Below are 23,965 nucleotides of genomic sequence, written 5' to 3'. Positions count from 1 at the left end.
TCTCTTTCAATTTTTCATATTACATTACACAAAAAATACAACAATTTCACATATAACTGCACTAAGATCATCTATCTATGTACAATATTGGTAACAATATTATATTCCAGCAAAAATTTCACAGAATTTTCTCCATTTGTGGACAAATCACATGAATGCATATTTCAAAATTCAGCTGAAAACCAAAAATACCACAGTTTGCTTTCAACACTTCTAATATAATGAAAACGATTGTAACAGCTTTAAATAGTATTAAAATCTTGTAATTTAAATAATTTAAATAGATGTATTTGTGAATGGCAATATTTGAAACCAGACTCGAGTGCCACGTGCAACTCTCGCACGAGAAATGTAATTTTTTTTTAAATGTTAGAATATGTTTTCTTTTCTTGTTTATATGTCGCCATTTTTTTTAGTGTTAAATAAAAGCTATTGCTGTGTTCCATCATTGAAGTTGCTTCATTTCGCCAAAGAAGTATTACAGTCTTAATTATTTTGGAGGCACCGGCGAGATTTTGCAAATCTTCCTTACGTGCTCTTCCTAAGTAAGACATTGTTTCTATGTTTAAAATTAACGAACACTGTGTTCTTTATATTTCCTCAAAATAGCTCAATTCAATTACTTTAATTAATTAATGCAGTCAGGAATCACAAAATTAAATGCACTTTGTTAAGTACGTATACCTCAAAAATGAAATATTTAAATTATATGAAGTTCATTCTCTCTACCACATTAATTGTGATTAAAATAAGAATAATAACATAGAGCAATATATATATCTACCGTCTGTACAACTAAAATGAATATTAAATATAATATCAAATATGGTAATAAAATAAGACAATTTATTATTAACAGGAAGTAATAATCTGGTATCACTAATATTGCGTTCAGTGATGAACTAATAAAATAAAGCAATTCTATATGAACAGGAAGTAATAATCTGGTATCACTAATATTATGTTCAGTGATGAACTAATAAAATAAAAATACGCACGATTATTCGATCTCGGTCGGTATGTAATTAAGACTGTAATACTTCTTTGGCAATATGAAGCAACCCCAATGAGGGAACACAGAAAAAAACTTTATTTAGTACTCAAAATGGCGACATACAAACAAGAAAAAAAAAAAAAACATATTCTAACATTTAAAAATAAATTACATTTTTCGTGTGAGAGTCGCACGTGGCACTCGAGTCTGGTTTCAAATATTGCCATTCACAAATACCTTAATGTTCATCTATTTAAATTATTTAAACTACAAGATTTTAATACTATTTAAAGCTGTTACAACCTCAGCTTGCTCATTTGCTGAAAGAGAAAAGGTAACTTCTCTCACAAGTTTCCAAACTTCAGGCCAAAATTTTTAAGTTTTAAACAAATATTTTTATACCACATTTAAGTAGAAAAAGATGGAAAATGATCAAATTAGTCTTCCTTTTTTTCTTGACAGCGCCTAGATCTCTTCCATGGTGGACCAGTTCCTCGGCTATAATTCACAGCAAAGCCTTTCCTTAGTTCATCTGTGCCTTTCGGATAATATTCAATTGTCATTTGCTTTTGACAATTGTTTTTTTCGTCTATTAGTAGCGGCTTTCACATTAAATCAAAAGCCGAAAGATGATGATAACGCTGCATTGCAAAATTATTCTCAATATTAATTTCTTTATCGTTTTCTAATTTTTCGTGAACGTCTTCCATGCCTAATTCCGGTGATTTAACTTCTTCTTTAAAGACATCTCAGGATGCTTTATTTTCTTCCTTCATCGGTTCCAAGATCTTCTCTTCTGCTATTTTTCTTTTCCTTTGAGCTCTAGTAGAGACGGCATTAAGGTGAGGATGACTATCAGGTTCCTTTCTTTGTTTATTCAACAGTGCAAAAGTTCGATTGCCTAATAAATACCTTCCCTTGTCGAGTTCATTTCTAATAATGGCAACCTTAGTTATTACTCGCCCAAGATCGCAATTTAGTTCGATCTCAGCCAATGGTAAACAGGAGGAGGTTGTAACAGCTTTAAATAGTATTAAAATCTTGTAGTTTAAATAATTTAAATAGATGAACATTAAGGTATTTGTGAATGGCAATATTTGAAACCAGACTCGAGTGCCACGTGCGACTCTCGCACGAAGAATGTAATTTATTTTAAAATGTTAGAATATGTTTCTTTTTCTTGTTTGTATGTCGCCATTTTGAGTGCTAAATAAAGTTTTTTCTGTGTTCCATCATTGGAGTTGCTTCATATTGCCAAAGAAGTATTACAGGTTGTAACAGCTTTAAATAGTATTCAAATCTTGTAGTTTAAATAATTTAAATAGATTTGTGAATGGCAATATTTGAAACCAGACTCGAGTGCCACGTGCGACTCTCGCACGAAGAATGTAATTTATTTTTAAATGTTATAATATGTTTTCTCGTCTTGTTTGTATGTCGCCATTTTTTTTAGTGTTAAATAAAAGTTATTACTGTGTTCCATCATTGAAGTTGTTTCATATCGCCAAAGAAGTATTACAGTCTTAATTATTTGGGAGAGGTTGTAACAGCTTTAAATATTATTAAAATCTTGTAGTTTAAATAATTTAAATAGATAAACATTAAGGTATTTGTGAATGGCAATACAGTCTTGACTGTAATACTTCTTTGGCGAAATGAAGCAATTCCAATGATGGAACATAGCAATAACTTTTATTTAACACTAAAAAAAAATGGTGACATACAAACAAGAAGAGAAAACATATTCTAACGTTTAAAAAAAAATTACATTCTTCGTGCGAGAGTCGCACGTGGCACTCGAGTCTGGTTTCAAATATTGCCATATACCTTAATGTTCATCTATTTAAATTTTTTAAACTACAAGATTTTAATACTATTTAAAGCTGTTACACAGTAAGTACAAAAATAGCGACCTTGCTTATTCAAACTTACATTTATCGATATGGTTACGTGAAGAATTGTTATGCACATGGTTGCCACAGTTTGGCAACTTCTACCAAGTTGGTTGTGATAATACCTATTAATTTTTTATATGTATATTAATGCACAATCAGTTTTTTTTTATGAGGATTCTTTAGAATGTATACTTTTTGACAGTTACTTGCTTAATAAATCTTAAAAGATTTCTAGTTTTTCTACTATTTGCTATATTTTCTTTCAACATTCAATTCATTACACAACCAATCCACATGCTCTCTATTATCAAAATATTCCAACTCTTTTATTTCAATTTAATAATAAACATTATCTCTTTTCCACTTATTCCAAGTTCAGCACCTCAAACTGATGTAAATTTAATAATAATAAAATCTACAAATAGCAACAAAAGAAAGTATGCACACAAAGCAACTTTAATCTAAAAAAAGCACAGATGAAAATTACTAACTGAGGTGCAAGTATGCCAGGTTACGAAACTGTAATTAGCAATACACTTTCTACACAAAATAACATGTTGACTCACAAATATACATTGAATAAATGATAATATATCAAATAAGTATAGCACACTCTACTTTTGCCAAGAACTATCAACCAAATTTGATTTCCAGAAAAAATTTCAATGAAAATCTGGCTGAATAAAATAGAAGCAGTCAGTAAAAAAAAAAAAAAAAAAAAAAAAAAAAAAAACATATTTTTAAGTAGTATACACAGCTGTAGTTAAGTCACTAAGGCACATTTTGAACTTTACTAATGGAAAAAATGGAAATTTTGATTAAGAAGATAATATAATAATTTAGATAAATAAATGTACCTTGGCCAAACAAGAAGAAGCTTTTGAAAATTTGTCGCCTGAGGCTTACATTCATCTGTTCCATTTTCCATATTAATTTCATTCCTAAAAATGCATATGTTCATATATTTAATTAAACATCAGAACAACTACGAAAACCTTAAATTTTAACATTATAAAACTGCAAACATAAAAGAAATTACAAAATCTGGATTATTAAAATATGACAGCAATTCAATAGTAATGTAAGAACACTGTTTACAATATTTTTGAAAAAATTAAATTAAATTCTGCAATACCTTTAGGATCCTATTTTAATTTAAATACTTTATATCTTATGTAACAGTGAATACATTTAAGAAATTAAATTTGTGTAAAAATATGAGAATCTGATTGAAGTAGAAGCATTAATCTCATAAACAGAATTCAAATTTTATCTGTTAATCAGCAAAACAAATTTGAAAGAAAACATCAGTTATCATTGCATTAAAAACAGTTTCAGAAAAAAAAAAAAAAAAAAAAAAAAAATTATGTTCAATTAGCTTATATACTTTATTTTCTTACAGTAAATTATAATAATAAAATAAAACGGAAAAATGATGACAACCAAATAGAAAGCTTTAAAGTGCCTAACAGGATTAACAGCAATCACTGCAGTGAAATTGTCTATTTAGAAGGGAGTTAAAAATAATGCAAATGCATTTATTGTTAGACTTGAAACATTACTAAGAATTAATTTTAGTAATTTTTATAGCATAAATATTTTTAAAATGTAAGTGCATATAGCCCTAATCTAAATTATCCTAAAAATTTATTTCTAGATAACTTTGATTACTTATTAATTACTACATAATCTGTTAGTAAATATAATTTAAATGCAGCAGTAGGTACCATCAAAATCACTTCTAGTATAGATGTAGTAGAATCAGTGTAAGAAGTTTTCTGTTCTAAGATGTCTGACTTTTTAAAGTTCTAAAATAAATTTCAAAAGGTGTACACAAGTTTTTCCCAGATCACTTACCAAATTTTCTTGCATAAGACATCTATTTTCAAAGGACTACGAGTATGCAATTTAATCAAATGAATTTTAAAGTCATTTTAAAGTCGAATTTTCATTTTCAAAATTTTATTTCTTTCAAAATTGAAAAATCTATTTTCAACTATAGCACCTTGTCATCTGAAAACTACACTATTAATATATGCTAGCATGCAAACTCTCTACTTATATGATCAGAATACATAAATTTTCTGAAAATATTATGTGATTTCAGTTGCTACAACTGACAAATAATTACAAAAACTTTGAATATAGAGTAAAATATGTACTGCATCAGTGCCTTCCCAGTTTTGCCCAAACGCCGTTTGGGTACTTGGAAATGGCACTTTTTTTATTTTCCCGAGTGGCGCTCGGGAACCATTTTTTTCTAGTCTAATACACTGATTTGCACGAATTTTTTCCTTGTTTAGTGTGTAATGTTTCTAACAGATGGTGAACAATATTTTGACTATAACATTTTTTTCTAACTGCAGCTTCTGAGTAATATTGCACGAGCTTCAAGCAGATGTAATCGTTTTCTTTACTTTACAGGTTTTTATTTAATTCATTATCTATTCATATTATTATGTATGTTTTTGTACAGTTTATGTTTCAGAGAATGGCAATATACTATGTTGTTCTTTTTTTAGAGAGTTAGTGTAACTTTGATTTTTTTTCATTTTAGAGTATGAGTAAAAGAATTATTTAATTATTGTAGAGTCATTAATAACTAAAGAGATATAGATAGTTATTTCTGAGTAATAAATAGTTTCTTGAGATAACAAATTTGGTGAGAATTTTTTAACATTTGGCATCCTCTGGAAGGACTGTTATATGTAAGTAGAACTCTTTCGTTTATTTATAATGGATGTTTTGAAGTGCAAACAATCTCAATTTAGGAGATTGTTTACAAGTGCTTTAAATGATTTTGAGAAGAATGAAAATGATTTATCTTTAGACGGAAAAATTTCGAAACTTAAATTAATTGAGGACAAAGCGAAGCCTATGATTGAAATAGAACAGACTTATAGAGAAGAACTGATTAAAATTGATAAAGATGAAACTGTGATAAATAATGAGTTTGATGACTCGGAATGCTATATTGATAAGTGGAGAATGGTAAAAAGCAAATTAGTTTCGCTTCTAGCTGAAAAGGAAAACGATTCTGTTGTTAATGAAAGCTTAACTCAAAATACTACTATTCATTATCCTAAGCTTAAACTCCGGATTTTTGATGGGAATATTAAAAGCTGGTTAGGATTTTGGGGCCAGTTTAAAAAGATCGATACGGATCCGACTTTAGATGATCATAATAAATTTGCATATTTATTGCAGTGTATGGAGAAAGGGTCATCTGCTGAAGAGTTAATCAAAAGCTTTCCACCCAGTGGTGAAAGTTATAGTAAAGCCTTACAACAACTGCAATCGCATTTTGGGAAAGAAGACCTTCTTATAGAAGTCTATATTAGAGATCTACTTTCGTTAGTATTATTAAAAAACTCTCAGCAGAAATTTTCATTATGAAAACTCTATGACAACTTAGAATCAAAACTTAGAGCGTTAGAAGTTCTGGGTGTTGCTAGAGATACATATGCTGCAATGTTATATCCTCTAGTTGAATCGCCATTGCCTGCTGATACATAAAGAGCATGGCAAAGGTTCCGAGTTATTAATCGCAGTCAGAGAGAATCTGAAAGTAGTGAGCAAAAAGAGAAAAATGCATCAACACATCGCATGGATTTACATGGCTTGCTTTCATTTTTGCTCGATGAAATTGAAGGTGAAGAGAGAGTATCTATAACTACTCAGTGCTTTACTAAATATCAGACTCCTAAGCCTGGGAATGCTAAACACTTTGGTTTAAAAATCCATGGAGAATTTTCCAAAACACTTTCTGCTTCTACTTTAATAGCAACATCTGAACAAAATTCAACTGGATGTATTTTTTGTGCTGGAAATCATGCATCTGGTGATTGCTTTAAAGCAAGAAAGATGACGTCTGAAAGGCAAAAAGCAGTTCTAAATAGTCACAGTTGCTTTTTATGTTTGGACAGAAAACATGTAATAGCTAAATGTAAAAAATGAACATCGTGTGTGATTTGAGGGAAGAAACACCACATACTTTTATGTAGAAATATCCAAGCTGAATCAAAATCTCCAGTTCCTGTTAACCTGTTAACATAAAATATGGATGCAGTACCTAAACGAGATGAAACCCTTGCCAATTTGGCGAGAACAAATGATGTGTTTTTGCAAACTTTAACGGTTATGTTGAAAGGGCGAGATAGAAAGTGCCAGGCCTGTGCTATTATCGATTCAGCTTCACAAAAATCTTATATTCTAAAAAGCACTGCAGATGAAATGAAATTTAAGAGTACATCTAAAGAAAATTGAGCCATTCATTATTTGGCGGGTCATGTACTGTCATAAACCCTGATGTTTTTACAGTATTCTTGTTTAAAACAGATGGAACTTATCATTGTAACTTCAAAGCTCTTAGCCAAGATATTATTTGTGGAAGTATACCACCAGTTGCTAAAAGCGAGTGGATTCGAGAGCTTAAAGAGAACAATATTTCCGTATGCAACAATAATAATGGACCAATAGAAATACTTATGGGCGCTGACATTGCAGGCAAGTTGATGACCGGAGGATTTAAATTGCTTACTTCGGGCCCTGCTGCTATAGAAACTAAACTTGGCTGGACTCTTTTTGGGAAAAATGGTATGCGTGAGATCTTGGACAATTCCGCACTGCTCGTCACATCCATGTTGAATAAGGAAATATTGATATCCGATCTATGGTCTCTAGATTCACTTGGAATTCTAGATCCCTCAGAGAAGAAAAATAAACTGGAACTTCAAGAAGAGGCAAGAGATCATTTCTTGTCTACTGTAAATGTGAATGAAGAGAGACATTGTCAAGTCAGCTTGCCATGGCTTGATAACCATCTACAGTTAAAAGATAACTATGACTTAGCTGTAAAGAGATTAGATTCTACAGTAAAACAACTAAAAGCTGAGAAACTTTATAGATTCTACAGTAAAACAACTAAAAGCTGAGAAACTTTATGACGCTTATGAAGAAGTTTTTAGTGAATGGGAATGAGAAGGCGTCATAGAAGAAGTACCAAAAAGCGAAATTGATTTAACATGCCATTATCTACTACATCGACACGTAGTAAAAGAAAACAGTACTACATGAATCAGGCCAGTGTTTGATGCCTCAGCCAAACAAAAAGGATCACCTAGTCTCAATGATTGTCTAGAAAAGGACCGAACCTTATCGAACTGATTCCTTCAATTCTTCATAGATTCCGAATGAACAGAATAGGAGCTTCTGCAGATATACGAAAAGCATTCTTACAAATAAGTCTCAACCCTAAAGATAAGGATAAAGACTATCTAAGATTCTTATGGTATAGAACTGATGGAAAACTGAAGTATTACAGGCATTGTAGGGTAGTATTTGGAGTTACAAGTAGCCCTTTCTTGCTAGTTTCTGAAATTCACCATCTTCTAGAATCCACTTTGAAACAACTAAATGGAAACTCAAAGTATAAAGTGGATATTATTGAGCAATTGAAGAAGAGCTTTTATGTAGATAATTGTTTAGCGAATGTGAAGAATGATTTAGAATTGCAACAGTTCATACAAGTTGCTTCAGATACTTTAGCTACAAGAAAGCTAGAATTATGTGGTTGGGAATCCCAAACCATTTGTGGTGCTAGAGGAATTATCTGTTGGATAATTCCTCTAGTACCACAAATGTATTAGGAATGGTTTAGGAACGATGTGGAGATTACCTTTGCCTTAGTATTACTAACATCATTTACAATCTACCAGAAATTTTGTCTAAAAGAGATATGTTAGCTACTACACACAAAATATTCGACCCTTTAGGAATAGCTTGCTCCGTAACTCTTGTGCCGAAACTTTTACTTCAGCACTATGGGAATTTAAGTTATCTTGGGACCAAGAAGTTGATTCAAATTCAAACTCACAATTTTGTAAATGGTTGAATAATTTGAAGTGTCTGGAAATAAACCAAGATGGTTAAACTATCGTGAGATTGAAAATGTCTCACTTCATTTCTTGATGCAAGTAAACTTGCATATTCAGCTGCGACCTTTATTCGAGTACAAACAAGGGATTTGGTTCAAGTTCATTTGGTGCAAGTTAAAGCGAGAGTTGCATCCAGCGGAAAGAAAAAGACAACCATAACTCGATTGGAACTTCTTGGAGCTACAATATGTACACGTTTAGCATCCAGCATAATACCTGAATTTCAAGCTGATGATATTTATTTTTGTACAGATTCGTCTACTGTGCTAGCTTGGATACAGAGGAATGAAGTATGGGACGTATTTGTTCACAACAGAATTAAGGAAATAAAGCGAGTGACTTCTTATGGGGTCATTTACAATCTACCAGGTTTTCAAGAAAAGATTTCGCCAGGAATATCTGGGAAATTTGAAAACAACAAGCAAAAAATTCGCTAGAGGTTGTAAATTAAAAGAAAGAGACATTGTCTTAATTGGAAGCGATGACAAAAGGAGATTAAATTGGCCTCTTTGTAAAATCATACAATCATTTCCAGGTACTGACGGTGAAAGTCAACGAGCCAGAATTAAAGTGCAAAATGGGGAAGTTATATGAGCTGTACAAAATCTTTATCCTTTGGAATTATCGACTGCTGAGGAACTTCCATCGAAATTCAGCGGAAGTCAACGACGCGAAAATATTTCAGTAGAGCAAACTCCAATTGATGATGTACCTGTAGAAATAAATAGAATAAGCCATACCCATTTAAAATTGCACACGATAACCAAATCAGGGAGGACAATTAGAGTTCCTTATTGATTGGATTTGTGAGAACAATGTTTAAATTTTTTATTATTTTGCAATACTCAATCCCAAATTTCATATTGCAAGATGGGAGGATGAACAATATTTTGACTCTAATATTTTTGCTTACATTTTTTTTCTAACTGCAGCTTCTAAGTAATATTGCAAGCACTTCAATCAGATGTAATCGTTTTCTTTACTCTATAAGTTTTTTTTAAAATTCATTATCTATTCATATTATTATCTATGTTTTTGTACAGTTTATGTTTCAGAGAATGGCAATATACTATGTTGTTCTTTTTTTAAAGTTAGTGTAACTTTGATTTTTTCATTTTAGAGTATGAGTAAAAGAATTATTTAATTATTGTAGAGTCATAAATAACTAAAGAGATATAGATAGTTATTTCCGAGTAATAAATAGTTTCTTGAGATAACAAATTTGGTGAGAATTTTTGAACAGATGGCGCTGGTAATCCAGCAAAGTTAAAATTGCATAACAACTGGTTTCAAGGTTAGGTTTTACAGAATTCTTTTACGCAAGTAAAGGCGCAAAATTTCTTTTCACTAGCTCGGTGTTCCGGCTACTGCAAATACTACTTCTTTTAAATTTGCAGCTAAAATAAAAGACGAAATGAATGATAATGAGCAGCTTTATAACTGAAGATGAAGTGAAATTTCAGATAGTGAATCTGAAATTTCACTCAATGATTCTGGAAGTAATGACAGTTTGTTGTCTGACTTCTTTGGTGATGAAGAAATGAAAAGTATAGATAATCTAATGTAAATTCAGAACTTTGGGGAACTTGATATTAGTAATTCTTCTTTGGAATCGAACAGATTATGTAATAACAATAAAACATATTTTAAATTCTGACATTAAATTATTATTTATTTTTGTAAAGTGTTCTTTCCAGTTCGCTTACTTGTTAGAAAAAAGCCAACTTTTGCTTTTTACGATGAAAATAAAAATTAGCATAAATCAATAAATTCAACACTTGTAATAGTTCTGACTGCTGACTTGGGTTTATATAATGAATTTCTTCATAAAAATGTTTATCAAAAATATGCTTATTTTTTGGTCATAATAAAGAAACTGTTAAGTGGTTAACATGATCACAGGTCAAAAGCCAGAATAACCACCTTGCAGAGCGGACCACTGTGAGACGTGTGTGAGGTGTTGCAACTCAACTCTTGCTAAGATCCGATGGCTGAGTGACGTCATCTCGAACTAAGAACTCTCGCTAGAGATCACGAGAACTCGGGACTGAGAAGTCGCACGAACATTTAACCTTTCATTATGTAAAAATTATGTAACCGTTAACGCCTTCATTAAATATGTTTGTGTTAAGAAAGTTTATCATTTATGGATTATCCCTCTCAAGATTTTACAGATAGAGTCCCTGAGAAGAATGCATCCAGTGGCCCTGGCCGAACCCATTGGAACAAGGTAAGCAGTTTTGTTTTACATTGATTAATTAGTTAGAAGTAAGATAAAGAATATAAAATAATAATATTGTGGTGCCCAACGTGGGGCCATTGGGTTGAATTTGAACTGAAATTGAATAGATTTTGCTTAAGCAAAAATATGGATTTAGAAAAATTAAAAAAGAAACGATCTGCTATAAGAGCAGTAGTTACGAGGCTAATAAATAAAATAGAAACAGAAATTGCTAATGAGGGGGATAAAAATGTAATTGAAGAAACGGTTGCTCAGTAAATTAGTAAAGAAGAACTAATCTTAGCGGATAATGGTATTGAAACTTTAATTGATGTAGCAAATTTAGAAGATGAAATAATGTCTAGAGAAGGGTATAAAAGTAAAATTATTATTTGGAAATTACACACGAAAAGATATTTAGATACTAATCCACATAGCACTAATTCTACTTCATGTGGAAATATCACTGAATCGCAGAACAAAATTAAACTCCTCAAATTGGCACTGGAAACATTTTCGGGAAAGGACGTGTGCAGTTGGCCCGGGTTTTGGGCACGATTTGAGACAGCTGTACACGAAAACGAAAGTCTACATGCCGTAGATAAATTTAACTATTTAAAGTCAATTCTTACTTCCAATGCAGAAACTGCAATACAAGAGTTGACATTAACAGCGGAGAATTACGAGAAGGCTGTGAAAATATTAAAAGATCGCTTCGGACTCAAAGAACTAATAATAGATACCCATATGAACAATTTATTAACTCTTACTCCGGTTAAAAGGTCTGGCGATGTGACAGCACTTCGAAAATTATATGATCGTTGTGAAGTACAAATTAGAGGATTAGAATCGTGTAATATTTTACCGGATTCGTACAGTACCTTATTATATCCGATATTAATAAAGGTGATTTCGAATGATTTAGCACTAGAATTTAATAGGAAGTATGAAGATGATAATCAGACAAAAATTACGAATTTGCTCCATTTTCTAAGAAAAGAAATAGAAAGTTGAGAACGTACAGGATTTTTAATTAAGCCAACAGATTCTGAAGTCACTGAAAAGAAATCCCATTTTCAAAATAAGCGACAGTTTGGAGAACGTTTTCGAGACAGCGAAAGAAATCGGGATTATAATAAGGGTAGAATTCCTTCAGCGGCAGCGTTAAACACATCACTATCTAATAGCTGTTTATTCTGTTTTGAAAATCATACGTCAGAATCATGTCAAAAAACTGTGCCAGAGAAAAAGGAAGCGTTAATGCGAAGTGGATTTTGTTTCAGGTGCCTCAAAAGACGCCATTTAGCTAGGATGTGCAAATCGAAACTAACTTGTGGTATTTGCGATCAGCGACATCATACATTGATACACTCTGACGAAACGAATGCGTCTGACAAGAGTACCGTCCAAAGGGCAGTAGTCTCTTCTGTTTCCGATTGCGCAACAGCAAATAACTCATTTCTTCTGACAGCACCAGCTGAAATTATAAACACAGGCAATTTGCGCCAGCAAAGCGTTCGCTTGTTGTTTGATTTAGGATCGCAGCGAACATTTATTAGAGAGGACATCTGTAAGAAATTAAAACTTCCCGTTATTGGAGAAGAAAAAATAAAAATATTCTCTTTCGGTTGCACGACGTCTGAAGCGCAGAATGTTAAAAAAACCAGACTCATTTTGCGTAATTCGAAGAATCGATATGAAATCAAAATAGAAGCTTTAATTATTCCTGTCATTAATGGATCACATATTCATTCCCCTAGAAATGAAATAGTTGATCTTATTAAAAAACAGGGCATACAACTTTCCAAAGAATGAGGACCACGGAATAAACCGCCGAAAATTTCTTTGTTGATAGGAGCGGATTTTTATTGGAAGATAGTTACGGGTAAGGTTCACAGACTGTCTAATTCCTTAGTAGCGGTTGAAACAAAATTGGGTTGGACCATTAGTGGAACCGAAAGGGCTTACGGAATTTCACAAAATAATGTGAATACTATGAAGGTTGTGGTTCATAATAATAAAGATACACAGAACGAATCACTGTCTAGTTTGCTGAAGAATCTCTGGGAGCTCGATTCTATGGGGATAAATTATGATTCGGATAAGGAAGTCGAATTAGAAGATAATTTAGTTTTCGATAATTTCAAAAGATCTGTGAAGTTTGGAAACAATCGTTATATTGTGCGCCTTCCTTGGAATCATAATTCAAATGAGCTAGGAGATAATCTGGAGATTGCTAAAATTAGACTTAAGAGTTTAAGTCGTAGATTTCAGAATAATCAACAGTTCTATGACAGATATCGCGAAGTAATTGATAGGTACTTAAAAGAAGGAATCGCCGAAGAGACTAACATTGAAATTGGACCAAAAACGTATTTTATGCCGCATCAAGCCGTTATAAGAGAAAACAAGGAAACTACAAAACTTTGTGTGGTTTTTGACGCTTCGTCACATGCGGAGAATTGTTTGTCATTAAATGACTGTTTACATTCAGGTCCTAAGATGAGTCCAGATATACTGGAATTGCTCCTTAAGTTCCGTCAAAATCGAATTGCGTTTACAGCTGACATCGAACAAGCATTCTTGCAGATTTCCCTTGCTGATGAAGACAGAAACGCATTCAAGTTTCTATGGAACGATGGTGAATTAAATGGAACCAAAATAAAGGCTCTTCGTATGACAAGGGTAATTTTTGGAGCAACATCTAGTCCGTTTCTTCTCAGAGCAACTCTTAATGTACATGTTGACAAATACAAGTTACAGTATCCGAACGTATTTTCCGTGCTAACTGAAAATATGTATGTTGACGATTTAATCGCTGGAGCAGATGAAGAATCAGAAGCATTCGAGGAATCGGAACATATTAAACACATACTGAAAGAAGGTGGATTTAACATGCGGAAGTGGAAAACGAATGAAACGAATTTACAAAGGGTATGGAATGAAGAAGATTTTTCACACGATTCGACTTGTTCTAAAGTATTGGGATACATATGGAATAAGTCAAATGATACATTTTTGATAGAAATTGAAGAGTTGGTAAAAGATGCCAAAAGGATAGATAACATACCAACTAAAAGGGAAATCTTGAGATTTGTAGGACGTTTCTTTGATCCACTGGGGTTTTTAAATCCATACACCATTCGAGCTAGGATTTTATTACAAGATTTATGGGAACAAAAGATAGCATGGGACACTGAAATACCAGAAAATCTCAGAAAGAATTGGCAAAGCTGGTGTGATGAATTAGCTCATATTTCTAGTTTGGAAATACCAAGACATCAGTTTGCAGGTGCTGGGAAAAGGGATATAAAGGATGGTTTACAGTTACACTGTTTCACAGATGCGAGTCAGAAGGCCTATGGGGCTGTTCTGTATTTTCGTTATTCGAAAAATGGAGTCATTCATACAAGTTTCATTACATCAAAATCACGAGTAGCACCTTTGAAAAAATTATCACTTCCCAGATTGGAATTGATGGGTGCTTTGATAGGCTCGCGCTTGTCAAATTACATTCAAAAGAAACTTCGGGACATTGATTTAATTGTATATATGTGGACCGATTCTAGTATAACGTTACATAGGATTAGAAGTGATGTGAAAAGGTGGAAGCCATTCGTTCAGAACAGAGTGAAGGAAATACAGAAGAATTCAGATGTCTTGAACTGGAGATATACACCTGGTGAACATAATCCAGCTGGTTTACTAACTAGAGGTGAAAATGTACTATGGGGAGGCTTTTGGGAGCGTATGGTTCAGTCTCTTAAAGCACTTCTGAAGAGAATCTTAGGAAAATCATCCTTGACGTTCAGGGAATTAGAGACAGTCATAACAGAAGTGGAAGCTATATTGAACTCCAGACCTTTGACATTTACATACTCAGATCTAGGAGAGCCAGAATCTTTGACCCCTGGTCACTTCTTAATAGGAAGACGATTACTATCATTGCCACAAGGAAGCTCTAAATTAACTTCAACAAAGTAAAGTCTTACACGTCGATTTAGACATCAACAGATACTGGTAAAAAGAATCTGGCGAAAATGGAGGCAATATTATTTGATGAATTTAAAATCTGCTCATCATTCCAAACTGGCGAAAACAGGAACCTGTTTGAAGAAAGGAACTATTGTATTAGTGCATGAAGATAAAATTCCACGGCTGATGTGGAAGATGGGCATCATAATGGAAGTCTTTCCTGGGAGAGATGGCAAGGTGAGAGCCTGTGCTGTCCGCTTGCCCAATAGACATACGATTAAAAGACCAGTGCAATTACTGTATCCGGTGGAGCTGGAATGAAATAAGGACAATTACGGCAATTGTCCTTCCGGGCGGGAGGATGTTGCAACTCAACTCTTGCTGAGATCCGATGGCTGAGTGACGTCATCTCGAACTATAAACTCTCGCTAGAGATCACGAGAACTCGGGACTGAGAAGTCGCACGAACATTTAACCTTTCATTATGTAAAAATTATGTAACCGTTAACGCCTTCATTAAATATGTTTGTGTTAAGAAAGTTTATCATTTATGGATTATCCCTCTCAAGATTTTACAGATAGATTCCCTGAGAAGAATGCCTCCAGTGGCCCTGGCCGAACCCATTGGAACAAGGTAAGCAGTTTTGTTTTACCTTGATTAATTAGTTAGAAGTAAGATAAAGAATATAAAATAATAATAGGAGGGAAGCAAGAATGTAATTTTATTGGTAATTATGCTATGGCATGGCTTGCATTGTAATTTATCAATGAAAAATTGTCAATACAAAAATTTTGCTTGCACAGAAGGGTTAATGGTCAGCTTCCTATTTTCATAAAATATTATATTAATTATTTTAAACAATATATATATACATTAAAAGAAATATTAAAGCATCATAAGAAAGAGGGAAAAGGTATAACCTGAAAGTATATAGTTTTTCTGGTTTTATGGCTAATGCAGTTTTAAACTGATGAGTACAGCAAACATTTCCTTTGATATCAACCTTTAAAAAAAAAAAAAAAAAAAAAAAAAAAAAACTATACATTTCTGCTTTCATACACAAGAGAAACATACATTTTCACAAGCAGAGTGACAACATAAAAACAGACTCTCATCATTTATATACTTATCGTATAATATGTTCAGATTTGTTTTCAAGCAGTATTAAATAATCAATAAATCATGAATTTTTAGGAAAAAAAAAAATTAATCTATAAATTTCTGTTTTCATACACAAGGAAGACATACATTTTCACAAGCAGAGTGACAACATAAAAACAGAATCTCATCATTTATATACTTATCGTATAATATGCTCAGATTTGTTTTCAAGCAGTATTGAATGATCAATGAATCATGAATTTTTAGTATACAGAGGAAGAGTAAAAAGTTTTGAGATTCACAAGAATTGATGCTAAATAGTTAAAATTTTGTAGAATGTTAAGTTGGAGCTTTGTGATAGACTGTGAAAAATTAATGAAATTGACAGGTTTTCTTCTCTCCCCCACCCAAGTGGAAATTGAATGAAATACCAGAAAAAAGAGAGGCTGGCCGAGTCATGATTTGGTACCTCTGTCAGAAGATACTTATTTATTTCAACAGAAACTCACTGGGACATAGATAGATGCTGGGTAATGAAGCCCCATCATTTCAAACTATTAAACAGTAGGAGTGACTTCAAACATGGATGCAAGAGCATTTTGTATGGCAAATAAGGACATCCAGTGTCAGCAACAACATATGAAAACATCAATACTGTGCCAAATACAGTCACATAACAATCATTGAATGACAGTGAGACCATCTGCAAATCTTGACAAAATATCTGTCACACATCATCTATCAAGAAATGTCCATAAACAAATTGGTCCCTAGAAACTTTACACCAATGCAAAAACAAAGAATTATGAAAATGAAAGTGGATAAGAAGGATTAATTTTAATTGACTTTGTGTTGAAAAACTCCACTACCAAAAGGGAATATCATGTCAATCTGATACACAAAATAAAAGATGTTATGGAGGAGAAAAGGCCTGGTAAAATTGAAAAAGAAGCCAGCATCAAAACAATGCAACTGCGGCTTCAGCTCATTTTCACTTTATTCCCCTGATCTCATCCTCTTACAGTTTCATCTGCTCCCTGCTATTAAGAATACATTTCGAGAATGCCATTTCAATATGAACAATGATATCAAGGTGGTTGTTTAGTGATGTGATACTCATAACAAATAATTCTATAAAATAATAATAAACAAACTGATGCATAGAATGTATATGTGCATTGATATAGCATGAGATTACGTACAAAAATCGTAATGAGAAACTAGCTCAAACATTCCCTTCATTGGGAGGCTTAGAATTGTTTACCTTCTTTAGTAAATGTTTTAGCAGTAAAAAATAAAGCTCAAACTTTTAAGAAAATTATTAAATGGATTTTTACATTAGTTTATTATTTAATCAACTGAAATCATCACAAAAAGACATCATCAGCTTATAACATTATGCAAAGTTGAGGTAAATTAATATACTATAATAAAAAGACACAATATCATAATATAGTTTCAAGATTCTACAAATGAGTTATCTTAATATTTTTTTTAAATATATAATTTCAGCTCTATCAAATGATGCTGACATATGCGTGTAGTCATAAACAGGCAAAAAATATTTCAAATATTATGCTTGAAAACAGTGATTTTAATGTTACAAACTTTATTAACAGTGTTACAAAATTTCCAGATTATTACATTAAGTTAATATGCCATTTATATGCCATGTGACATGGTACGTGTTGTTTAGTTACAGTACAAAGTCAACTACATAAAATTTAATTAACCTTCTATGTGGCCCACAAACTGCATCTGCTTTGCTTAACCCCTTAACTGCAGCAGGCGTATATATACATACGCCTTGCTTAGCCAATGCGTTAACTGCCCCGAGAGTATATATATATACTCTTCCAAAATACTATCATTTGCTTTACGTTGCTACCCATAAAATTATTCGCAAAGCTTTGAAATGCAACACCACAATGACCTTGACAAAGTACGCGAAGGAGGATACTATTTCAGAGAAGTCTGTGGAGAAATTGGACAGAGGAATGTGTTTAAAGCCGTGAAAGTAATGATTGCGCGGTATTGGCTGGTGTTGTTTGAGTAAAACGTATTTTTTTTTATTCTGTGTCCTCCGTTTCCACTTACTTTTTGTAGTAGGTTCCAGGAATAAAGAAAGATATAACAGATGTTTCAAACCCATTTATCTTTTTTCAATTATTTTTTGATGAACTGCTCATGCTTCATATTGTTACTGAAGCTATCCGTTTTGTAACGACTATGAAACAACAGCTTGCAAACGAAAAATCAAGAACAAAATCGTGGCCTTCAACCAGTTCAGAAGAAATATATGTTTTTTTAGGCATACCGATATTACACTTTACTGGTTTAAAAATGAATTGATCGAAACTCTATTTTAGGAATCTTTTTTATTATAAAAACATCATTTTCATTACACTTAATCTTTTTATTATACTTTTACTCAAAACATTAAATTTTGTGCATTCATTTTTTTTTCTTTTATTCTTTATTTTGTGAAAGTAAACAGTTTTCAGAAAGTAAAACTTGCACTTATTTTTTCCCTAATACATCGCATAAAACTACGCGCGCCTGTGTGGAAAAAAAAAACGTGGCACTGGGAAATGAATTATGTGAGTTTTCTGCACCAGTTAAGGGGTTAATCACTGTAGAAATAGGCTGATATGTACTCTAAGTTTGTGTAGATACAATTTTCTTATATTCATATGTATGAATAATTAAAAAAAATTCTTCAAAAATAATTGCAGAATAAGTGAATAAGCAATGAACACTAACAGTGATAAACAAGCGACTGAACTAACCACTTACATTATCTGAATAAAAGAAATGCAAATCATGGAAACAGAAACTGTTTACATAGTAATTAAAACTGGTTTCAGTCTGAAAGTTACAGCTTTTGCACTCTTCTGCAGGCCATGTATTACATAAGCCTGCACTCTTCTGCAGGCCATGTATTCGCTTAATGCAATTCATTAAAGTTACTTTTAAAATCATATGTTATATATATATCAATACAGAATGATTTATTTACTATAATTTCAATAATATAAAATTAATAAACTAAAATTCAATATTTTTATTAACTTTGTTGGATGACTTTTTAGTAGTGAAAATTACAATTATTTTAAGCCTTTCTTTCTTTGTATACAATGAAGCCATACATCTGGTATGGCAAATTTAACATACACATATATTTAAAAAAGGAAAAAAAAAGTTAATTATAATTAATATTTTTCTGTATATTAATTTCTAATTAAATATAAATGAAATACAGTATGAAGCCTAAAAGCCAGGCAACCAATATCCAGAATGATTTGAAACCCAGACCTCCATATCACAAACAACTCTCTCTCTTTTTTTTTTATAACCCTTTGAAGGGCATCGGTATATAATATACACCGGTTTGTTTGTCAATTTTTTAACCTATGAAAAAATGCTAATTTCTCTACTCCAAAAGCTTTAATCGTTAAGTTTGTAGTGTTTCCTTTCGATTCTGAATGGCAGCACCACCCATGAATGCTCAATATTTTGCAGTTATGAAATTAATATACCTCGTTCCAAGGTATCATGTTTGAAGATTGATAAATTCTATTGCAGGGAAAGAAAAAATTCAAAATTTGTAAATATATGACGTACACATGCTGAACCTTTTATATTTACTGCATTTCAATGAAAACTGGTAATTAAAAGAAGATTATGTATGTGTTTTTAATACCAGTTACTGAGGGTACCTTGCCAATAAATGGCAGCACCAGGCTTCTCCTTCTCTACTCTGTGAGATGACAGCATTTCTTTTCATTATAATAGTTTATGATGTAATAATTTGTTTATTATTAACTTACAAGTTGTTTAGGATTCAGTACTATGTTCATGACGAGATGGAGAGTTTACACTAGGACTGAATATAAGCATATTTGTTTCTTTTTTCCCTCCGCTCGAGTTTCATTCCTCTCTATTTAGCTAAAATTTTAACTTCAGCACTTCACCCTTACCCAAGAGAAAGACTTGCCGATTTCAAAATTGCCTTCTGGGGTCAAAATTTTACACAATTGTGGGGGTTAATGTGGCATGTTAGCCCCCAAAAGACACCCGTTGCTTCGTGTTTTCCAAAATCCTAGAATCCAACGAAAATGAAAGTAGGTGATTGACAACTGATTTGTCATTCAGGAGTCAAGCCTTCTTCCCTCTGTGTGGTGTGATAAGATCACACAAAGAGAAAGCTCACTTAAAAATACAGGAAATAGAAGTGCACTGAAGGTCCATCTCTTTAGTGTAATCACAAAAACTGCTGATTTGAAAGCATGCTTTTATTCTTATCATCTTTGTTAATTTCAGATGAAAGACTAGGGAACGCAAGAGAAATTTAAGGTTGGGTTACAAATAGGTTGTTTTTGAAATAAATTTCACGGTTGGTGAAATGACAGAAAATATTTTTTTCCTGTTTTAGATGCAAACTAGAATTTATCCAAAAGTTGATAAGGAGGCCAAAGGGGTTGACAATCAAATAAGGGCTTTGTGATGTACAAAATAATAAAATCATTTAATGGCATTTCTTCCTGAACAAAATGATATATTACAACCTATATTTACAAAAATTACAAAGGGGCTCTTACAAACCTCGATAATTGAAAGTGTGTTGGGAGTGGGGGGACGATTATTGGTATCATAGCACGAAGCATGCTCTTTTTTATATTTTATCTAAAGCATAAAATGTAATAACTTCAAAACTGCAACATACTTTTTCAGCTGAGTTGTAGTGTTTCATTTTTTTTTTTTTTTTAATTTTTCAGCTGAATTACATCTTTTTGTAAGATTATACTAGTTCAATTACAGCATGATATGGTTTACACATGCAGCGTTATATTTGCTAATTTTTTTCATAAAATAATAATACTGAATTTAAATCAATTTCAAAAGCTTTTTACCCATATTTTACATAAGTATGTTCAGCTCGGTTGCATCATCGAAGTGCATAAAAACATAAATTTTACTTTTAAAATTTTAAATTTCTACCAAAATTTTAAAAGTTTTTGTCTTTAGACTTACATAACTATATTAAAGCACCCATCTCTACAGATGCACATCAAAAGTACGCAAAATCAATTTAAAAAACAAAAATTAACAATTGGGAACTACCTGGAAAAAAAAATGTCTTAGAGGGGCGCCGGTATAAAATATATACCGGCTCTCAAAATTTAGGATTTCGCTCTAGATTTTTCAAGTCTCAATTTTGTGTCCTTAGGGTCCCTAAATTATAGTTCATGCAAAATTTTACCACAGTTTAAATTATTTTATATACCGCCCCCCAAAAGGTTAAAGAAATTTTTTTTTTGCGTGTTTTATGTAAGTGATTTGATATTTTTTCATAATAAAACATGCAGAGAATCCTGATTCCTAATTTAACTTCAGCACTAAATAAAATATCTCCACACTGAAGAAACAATTTATTAACATAAATCTGTACGACCCATTTTTTGGCTCTTTAGCTTGGCATACATCTCAAGCTAAAACATTATATATCAAAACATTTCCTTAATGCCAACCTAGCGAGTTATTATATTATTTGCTTTCATCACTGCATGACTATCAACATTCTGCAGTTTGAGAAATGATCTATGCATCAATTTCAAAACAATTAAAAAAATAATATTAACGACTGAACAATAAAAAGCACAGTTATCCTTTATACATGACACATTTTTATATGACATTATGCTTGGTGATGATTACAGATTTAAACTCCACTGTAAAGCAATACGTGTGTTACGAAAAGAAATTTAACAGAAATATCTTTCCATACGAAAAAAAATAGATTTTGTAAATGATACTCATAGGCCAAAAGATTGCATTTAGTACTGTTTGAATTAAGAATAACAAATTTATTATTCAGATAAGCCAAGGACTGGTGTTAGAGCTGATGTGGTTGCACTGCATGGCAGAATTAAAGGGAAGCAGGATCATTAGAATTTAGAGAAGCACGAAGCAAAAAATTATGGAAAGGCAAAATCTTCAGAATTTATGAAAGGCACTGGGACACAAAATTTAGGTTTGGAATATTTTTGGAATTTAGGAAGGTGCTTGGCAGCAGAATTTAGAATCCTCAGAGACAGCACTGTGCCATAAATTGTTTAGTGCCAGTCCTGGATAAACCTTAATTCAGGGCTTGATAACCTATACTCTGCAGGTCACCGAGTGACCCACTTCATAATTTCAAGTGGCCTACTTGATTTCCAAATATAAAGTATTATATATATAAATTATAAAACCTAAATATAAAACTGGCACTTCATGAATACAGAAAAAATAAACTGAAAATATATAATAAAATAATATTTTTGTTTGTTTATTAATTTGTAGTAATCAAAATGTATTTTTATTTTTAAAAAGTAAAAATTATAACATAATTTCAAGGAGGAAACAATAAATTTGCCAATGCAGATTTAAGGTGACCATACATCCCGAATTGTCGTTCCTGTCCTGATTTTTTACAACTCTTTTTTTGGTCCTGAATTTATAGAATTTGTCCCGAATAGTCCTAAAGAACTGTAGTATGAGAACATTAAAGTTCTACGGCATATATTCATTTAAGTAGTGCAGATTGCAAACTGAAAATTCAAGCTTAAGTTAAGAGACACATGCCATACCGGCTACATAAACAGATGATTCCCCATCTAGTATTTGCCTAGTCCATCTAGTATTTCTCATTCTTGTATTTCTCTCCCTCCCCCAACATACACCAAAGTTTTTCTCACAGCTCATAGATGCAGTTCACACTTTCACTTACAGACAGCACTGCAGTTTTTAATTGATATATTGACTGTAATTTAAATTTATAATATATACATATATTTTTTACCCCTTACACATAATTAATTACACAGCATCTAAAAATAATTCTTTTGTAATTTGCTGAAATTTCACTGTAGATATATTAATCTAAAATTGCCTTCTTTTCTCACGTTTAGATGAAAAATTTTTACTCCATTGTCATTTTGATTTTGCATAGCAGTTAAAACTTCTTAAAAAAATCTGATGTATACACCACATAACTTCACTGTACATAATATTAAATTATATGCATTTTTTCCCCAGCATTTCATTTAAACTTATTTCCTTGAATTTCATTAGAAATATATTTCTCCTTCAATTAATTTAGTTGTCACTTCATGACAAGTCAAAAATACATAAAATATTTTTAATGCAAATGCAAAATAAAAATATAAACTCAATATATTTTTATTAAAAATTGAAAAATATAAAACATACAGTTAAAACAATTTAAAGAACAACTTCTACAATTAAAATTAGAGTTCCTACAGAAAAACAAGCAATTCGGTCAGCAGGTAATAAGGCAGATTTTTCGGTGCATAAAACTGAAAGTTTACTTTTGGTCTCACTCGGCAAAAAGGCACTGAAGGCCTAGAAACTGATGCAATTTGTTGTGGACACTCCGCTGAGTCAATATATGAGATAATTTAATAACTTAAATGTTAATTCCAGAAGCATGATTTAAATCACAATAATAAAAGAAGACGTTATCTTTGTTGTTACAAAACTCAGTTTCTCTAGATCGGCAACAAATCTACTATTCTGCTAAGTTTCAAATGTAAACAAATATGGCTGCTATAGTAAACAAAAATTAGGGTTAGCTGTACTTAAACAACTTTTTAAATTGTTGATATTTCTACAATTGCATGTAGGTTAACTGAAGGCATAAAAATCTTAACCATAAGCAAGAACAACATAATTCAATTATTTTTTAAAGCAAAAAATGCAAAATTGACCAATACGTAAGAATAAAAAAAACTGAGCCCACCGAGCCCAGTAACAGAGTGGGTATATATATTTATATGC

At 31.9% G+C, this 23,965-nt stretch overlaps 1 protein-coding gene across 4 annotated transcripts in view; it reads right to left on the bottom strand.

The window, feature by feature from the left end:
- p (WD40 repeat domain-containing protein pink) overlaps nt 1-23,965 on the bottom strand; it is a 142,450-nt gene that overhangs the window by 86,599 nt on the left and 31,886 nt on the right. For all 4 annotated transcript variants that reach the window (XR_015041206.1, XM_085816995.1, XM_035374000.2 and 1 more), the window contains 2 exons: nt 15,943-16,025; nt 3,747-3,830 (listed from right to left, as the gene is read on the bottom strand). Coding sequence is in view for 3 of the 4 variants with exons in the window: in XM_085816995.1 (XP_085673121.1) it covers nt 3,747-3,830; nt 15,943-16,025 (167 nt within the window). In the remaining variant the exon portion in view is untranslated. The remainder of the gene's footprint in view (nt 1-3,746; nt 3,831-15,942; nt 16,026-23,965) is intronic.

This window comes from Stegodyphus dumicola, chromosome 5, assembly GCF_044657685.1.
Source record: "Stegodyphus dumicola isolate Sdum_Otavi_A_Nest chromosome 5, ASM4465768v1".
NCBI classification, from domain to species: Eukaryota; Metazoa; Arthropoda; class Arachnida; order Araneae; family Eresidae; genus Stegodyphus; species Stegodyphus dumicola.
This window is presented reverse-complemented; position numbering and strand designations above follow the sequence as displayed.